The sequence below is a fragment of the Micrasema longulum genome, unplaced genomic scaffold (assembly GCF_059751315.1).
Source record: "Micrasema longulum isolate JH-2025_06_02 unplaced genomic scaffold, ASM5975131v1 h1tg002467l, whole genome shotgun sequence".
Lineage (NCBI taxonomy): Eukaryota > Metazoa > Arthropoda > Insecta > Trichoptera > Brachycentridae > Micrasema > Micrasema longulum.
In genome coordinates this window covers 153,080-160,174 of record NW_028279611.1, presented here as the reverse complement: position 1 = coordinate 160,174, position 7,095 = coordinate 153,080, and the positions used below count along the sequence as shown (strand labels likewise).

General features: G+C 31.1%; 1 protein-coding gene across 1 annotated transcript; it reads left to right on the top strand.

Annotated features, from left to right (window-relative positions):
• Window positions 1-1,062: 1,062 nt before the first annotated feature.
• scf (Calumenin B scf) lies at window positions 1,063-5,904 on the top strand. The gene is made up of 5 exons (XM_088240475.1): window positions 1,063-1,257; window positions 2,887-3,013; window positions 3,098-3,219; window positions 3,863-3,975; window positions 5,284-5,904. The coding sequence occupies exons 1-5, from the start codon at window positions 1,066-1,068 to the stop codon at window positions 5,507-5,509; spliced, it is 780 nt and encodes a 259-aa protein (XP_088096601.1). The 5' UTR covers window positions 1,063-1,065; the 3' UTR covers window positions 5,510-5,904.
• The last annotated feature ends 1,191 nt before the right edge of the window (window positions 5,905-7,095 follow it).

Sequence of the window (7,095 nt, the reverse complement as noted above, 5' to 3'; positions counted from 1 at the left end):
TGTGTTGAGAATATGAGTCTGGGAATTTACAGAGTTTATGATCTGTCATCGGCTGGGTTCTCAACAGCTTTATCTCTGTTGAAAAAATATCTAATATAACAGTGGAAGAAGGAACCGTCTGTAATTTTTCAGCTTTTTAGTTTTCGAAAGTTTTAATAAATATTTCAGTTAATACAAATAATAAAAAAAAGTATGCTTTAAAATGGTAATTTATTATTGGAAAGTAACAGTAAAATATTTTAGTTTATGAATTAAAGTTTTGAAATTGAGTCTTATTTCCTCTCCTGAACATATTTCAAAATTACAGATGGTCCCTTCTGCCATTTGACTACTGATCTATTCCGTAAGCAAAAATACATAATTTGTCTACAAATATTTGTATATACCCAAAGTAATAAAAATCATCTGGTTTAAATACGTCAGGTTGATAAAAAAAAAATCTGAAGGTAAAAGCCTTGCCGTTGTCTAGCTTGGAAACCTATCCTGTATAAAAGTATCTGGCCTTTATAAAAAAACTCAACCCTTTCCAACAATAGGTGTCGCTAGTTTTCTCCATGCTTTTATTTTCTATAGTGGGCCAACACGCATGTGAATGTAATATTCAAAACATTTGCATATAGAAAAATTTAAAAAATGACACGTGAATATGGAAGTCAACAGTGTGTAAATTGACCACTTAACCTAGCAGATGATGGATCATAAGCTCTGTAAACGCCTAGACTTCAATATTCTCAACAGCTTCATCTCTGTTGAAAGAATATCTTAAATGTAATCATGATGTTTTATTTTTATTTATTTATTTATACATTTTATCATATATACAATTTTTTGTTCACTTTGCCCAGCTAAGAAGGGTACATACCCGTTCCAAGCTAGGTAATTACATTTTAATGCATTAAAATAATTATCAAGTTAATAGAAAGAACAGATAAATAAAATAAAATATAAACTTACTCATATACACATATTGATACATATATATATATATATATATATATATACACATAAACATATATACATACACATATATATACATACATAAAAGATAGACAATTTATTCAATAAATGCGAAACTTTATGATTGCCATTATTTGCAGGTTAATAGTGGATAAAATTGACAAAGATGGCGATGGTTTTGTGACGATGGTGGAGTTGCAAGACTGGATCCGGTATACACAGAGTCGGTATATTGATGATGATGTAGACCGCCAGTGGAGGCAGCACAATCCTGATAACAAGGACACCATCCTTTGGGAGGTATGGAATTATTACTATGTCATTTTTAGGGACCCAACTACAGTGGTGAATTGTAGCGCACAGCTCCCAGGCTTGAGTAAAATCACATTTAACTCCCTTCCCGGTGATATGTAGCTAGTACACATTGCATCTAATAACTTGAATATCTTCATAAATTTAATAAATTCTATCTAAAATTTACTATTGTCATCTCACTGTGACTTGAACTCAAAACCTCCATGCCTGATTTATTTGATTTATTTATTCATACTTTTTTCCACTATAAACTATGATTAATAATAAAAATAATGTGACCTCACTGGGATTATCCGTGCCGAGGACACTTAACATTATACTTTTTAAAAAATATTTTACATTTGAGAAAAAACAAAGAAGACTTAACAAACAGAGATATACAAAAAGTTCAGGCAGTTTTGAACACTACGTATTTATGTTTATAATTAATTTATGTACATCTATATTATTTATATTACAAATCGCATAATGAAACAACAAAAACATAACATAAGCTATACATTTGTGGAGCAGTTGTTTCAATATTGGTTTAAGAGAATAAGACAATCCATTTTTCTTCTACCTAGCTATAGATTTTAATTGAATAATACTCAAAATCCCCTTGTCCGAAAGTGGTATTAGTTTGTATTTGTTTAAGTTGTCTTTGTGTTGAGGATCTAGTGATTATATTATTTGTATGTGATGTATTGTAGGGTTTATGTCTTTCATTTGAGTAAGAATAGCTTTTGAATCTGTGAGTATTTTTTAAACTACAGAAGAAGCCAATACTTTTTATAATGACTTATCATCACCTTAATTTGAATACATCACCATTCCGTGTCCGCTCCTTAGTTGGAGCATATGGTGTTCACAAAGAGCCTCTGGGCATCTCTGTCGGCTGCTAGCTTCTGTGCATACTTCCAAGTCAGGTTTGCGTCCCGTAGTTCTGACATAAACTACCGATGAACAGTCAGCAGCAGACTTCCATTGAAAACCCGATGCCTTGTAAAACGGGCAACACTAAGAATCCAAAGTAAAAAACACACTCGCCTAGTCCAATATGTCATTTTTTAATTAGACTTAGACTGTATCAGTGCAGCACTGCTCGGATGTATGTTAAAGCTGCACATATTTTGTCGCGATGACTACTGGCCGACTTCACCCTTCACTAGTTGTTGATTTAAGAAGATTTTTCTGTTATGTTGTTTTAGGTAGGCTATTGTGATCTATGTTTGGTGATATGGGAATAGTTGGTTATGATGTTTTGTATTCATTTGATATGCTACAATGTGATTTATTTAACTACATGCACTTTTTTTATACGAATTATCATAAGTATCAAATAGTCTCAAAATTTGAAGACTTAGTCTCTGAGTCTTGTCTCAGTATCAAGACTCAAATTTGTGTCGAGACTGAAATGAAATGAATGAATGCGTACTAGTAATTTTAGATTATATTCTTTATGCTAATTAATAAACACTAGTTTCTTTATGTTAATAATGAAATTTACAATGTGCTGAGGTATTGTGGGTCTCGTTTATTTTTGTACAAGCACTCTAAATGTGTTGATTGAATTTTGCATGATTTCATATATTTGTAAATAACATTATGATTTTTTGTTTATTGTTTTTTTAGGTATATAAAAAAGCTGTGTATGGCTTTATGGATGAAATGAATGAGAAAGAATTATCAAATGAAGGGGGAGAAGGATTTTCATACCAAGCCATGCTCCGACGAGACAGGAGACGCTGGACTTATGCTGGTTTGTAAAGCTTGTATTGTTATGTAAATAATAAATATTATATAAGCAAATTGATTGAGTAATGAAATTATGTATCCATTGCAGATACTGACGAAAACGATGCTTTGAATCGTGAGGAGTTTAAGGCATTCTTGCACCCCGAGGAACATCCGCTGATGAGGGATATTGTAGTATTGGAGACTATGGAAGATATTGATAAAAATAAGGTATAATATATATCTATGTCTGTAACTAAATACCCTGAGAAAGAAAAGCGAGTGGAGATAAGTCCATTTTGTGGTGTGGCTGTTGCTGCCTTCACCCGACATGCTTGAAGCTCTAGGTTCGATTCCTGACAAGGTCGACGTGAAATTTTGGTTTACATGGCGATGCTTCACTGTCCTAGTCTGGCATATGAAATATAAGACTGATCATTTTGCCTTGTGATAGACATTTCATTTACTTATGCAGTGCCCTATGCACCATTGGGTGTGGGAAGTGGTATGTTGATGATAATAACTTTTGTTATTAATATATAAAGCGTTAATTTTGTGGTCAAACATTTTGATAAATATTTGTATATAGCCACTTACCGACTTTTCTGTCTATCGGTTTCGAGACATACTTGTCTCTTTGTTAGGACTAATTACACCAACATGCATATCCCACTATACACCTTCACCATAGTAGTTGCAACTACTGGTGGTCACTAACGGTGAAGGTTTATAGAGAGATTTGCGTGTTAGTGTAATTAGTATCCTGACCAAGAGACAGGTACGTCTCGAAACCGGTAGACAAGATAAGTCTCCTCAAAATATGAAAACTCGCAGAATTGAAGTTTATTAATTAAGGTGTTTTGTTTCCTAATAGGACGGTCAGATTTCACTTCAGGAATATATTGGAGACATGTATAGACCCGATGAAGAAGGCGAGGATGAACCGGAATGGGTCAAGAATGAACGAGAGCACTTTACAGAGTTCCGGTATGTTTTATTCATCACAATTGACATTACAATTATCAAGTTTATTGAAGTTATGTGTAATGAAGAACTATAAATATTATTACATATTGAGCCTTACTACTCGGCGTAAAGTTACGCCTACCATCCTTATTCTACCACTATAATAAGGATGGTATTCCCATCCGAATATTATAATTAATATTATTGTAGTAGAATAAGGATTCTATTCCCATCCAAATTGTACCACTATACTTAAGTTTAACTTTATGCCAAGTTTATGAGTAAGGCCCTGGGTATTATAATAATTGTAGTTTAAAAGGTTGCATTTACATTTTACGCCATAACTTTCATTGAGTTTTGAGTTTTTCTGTTGTTCTTTTAATATTTTTTTTTTTTCTAGAAGATATTATACTTTTATAATATCTATTTCTTCTTTGTGCAAGTCAAAAGAAAATGTGTTTTCATGGCTCTTATTTGAAATATTTTTGATTACATCAAGCCATAATTGGCAGAACAACATAAGCGTCATTTTTGGCTAATTGCGTTTTTTAAAGGAAACGTGTTCCTTATTGCCCCCCGCACAAGTGTTAAATACATCATAGCTCTATAAAATTCACCTGGCACATTTAAGGATATTTATTTTTATTTATTAAAAGAAAACAACAGCAATTATAACAAAAAAATACAGTATTTACGAATAAACCAAAATTATAGGCCAATTATAGTTTTCTATGTATTACTCCGCATCATTCCACTCTTAAAAAAAATAAAAATATGTTGACATATTATTTTTAAGCTAAGTGAAACAATGTAACCAATGAAAATGTTGGCGGTTACGCTAGCTTGTACGTTACCGCCATTATCTTAAAAGCGGAAGGTATTTCAACAATTTGGCTGTCATTTCAGTATTGGCAGTAACCAACCATTATAAATCCCATTTACCGAATTATTAAAAAAAATATGTATGGAACAAAAATGAAAAAAAACCTCCTGTACAATTCAATTCACTATTTGTCACTTGCGTTGTTCTGCTGATTATGGCTCTACATATTATTTTGTGTAAAACATGTAAAAAAATTCAGCTACAAATTTTACAAAAATATCCAAAATGCATCTTGTTGGAGACAAAAATACATGGAATGTTCTTTGAGTTGATTTGTGTAGTACTAAAAATCTACGCACCTACACCATTGTGTAGTATAGTTGAATATATATATGAGTATATGATAATCCTGTTTTGACTTTATAACTTTATCATCTAAGGAAAATTTTTTAGAACAATCTCTTAGTATCCACAAATTAATGCTTGATTTGTTTTTGATTACTCAGTGACACAAATAAGGATGGAATAATGGACAGTGATGAAGTGAAGACGTGGATAGTTCCTCCAGATTTCGATCACGCTGAAGCTGAAGCCAGACATTTGATCTTCGAAGCTGATACAGACGCAGATGAAAAACTTACCAAAACGGAAATCCTCGGAAAGTATGATTTGTTTGTCGGGTCCCAAGCGACGGACTTTGGAGAAGCGCTTGCGCGTCATGACGAATTTTAGTTATTATTTTTATCTGCGTGTCAGACAATGTTAAGCAATGATGATAATCTGCTATATTACATTTTTATAATTTTTATAAATAAACGAGATCTAATATACAGTTCCTTATCGTAACAACCAACCCTGCTATGTCACTGCATACTATCGCTGAATCAGCTTTATATTTGTATTTAGGAACTAAGTTAAAATATTCCAAAATATGGGTAAAGTACAAAGATATCAAAAGATGTATTTTCTCCTTAGAAAGTTGTCTATTGTCACTTTCCCTACCAACTGTATTTACTTCAACATTTGCACATTAGTTTTAAAGAACAAATTATGTTGCCATTTCGTCTATTATAATTAACCGAGGAACTTGAATTTGTGTAATTAAATTACCTTCTGTCAAAATTTCATTAAGTGTTTTCTTTTTTATGATAATGTAAGGCTTTACTAATATCAAATAAGTAGTTTTGATCATTGTCAGTTTAAACGCAAATTGATCATTGCATAATAAGGTCTAGTCTAAGTTGAATGCTCTGAATAAAGGTGCCTTGAGTAGGTTTTGTATCTTAGCTTGTTTTGTGTAAAGATAAGAGAAAAATTGTGCAGATTTGAAATTTTGAAGAAAATATGGTTTCTTGAACTTTGTTATGTCGGTGCTTAATTCAAATTAACTGGGCCACATATGAAGTGCCACAAAAAATGTCTATGCTGAATTTTTTAACATATTTCATTTTGGCTAACGGCATATTTGGAAATGTTAAGATTTCTCACGTAGAACAAACTAGGAATAATTAATTTATTCCTCTTTGCAACTTAATATTAAAAATAATAATTTAATGAGTTTGACCATCAAATGCAGATAAAAAATTAAAGATGCATAACTGATGATAAAAAATATGTTTAATATTTCATAAACTCCATCTTATTGATACATATGAAAGCACTTATCATCACGATGGTATTTACTACGTGTATAAATTATCACTTCAAACATAATCTGTTGTCAGTTTACAACCAATTACAAGTACTGTAAAACCTTTCTTTCCTTTCATTCCTGTTTGTGTCCTTCATATAGTTTAATTCTGTTAAGTCTTTTATTATTGTGATTGTACATAATACCATGTATGTATTTTTTTAATGTGTTTTTTTGATAATCCTTCACATAGATAAAAAATATTTTTGTAAGTAATAAACAGATCTGTTAATATCTATGTATTTTTTGCACCTGTACTTTATAGTTCCTTTTTATATCAATTTTACACAAACATGTAATCTCTTAATATAAATTCTCATGTTATTAATTATCCTGTAATAAATAATATTAAACCATAATTATTAATCAATACGCTTATGATCAAAATTATACTCTCTTTTTTGGTTCTTGCCAAATACCAAATATGTATAAATAATTGTGTGTATTTTTTGTAATGTGTAATTGAAAAATATATCATCCATATATACGGACAAGCTGCTTTACAATAATTGAACAAATTATGAGATTTTTATAAAATTTTATTATTAATATAATAGTCTTTAAAAATAGTGAATCACATTTATATAAATATATTTAGGTTCTATCAAGTGCCTGTTATTGCATGAAA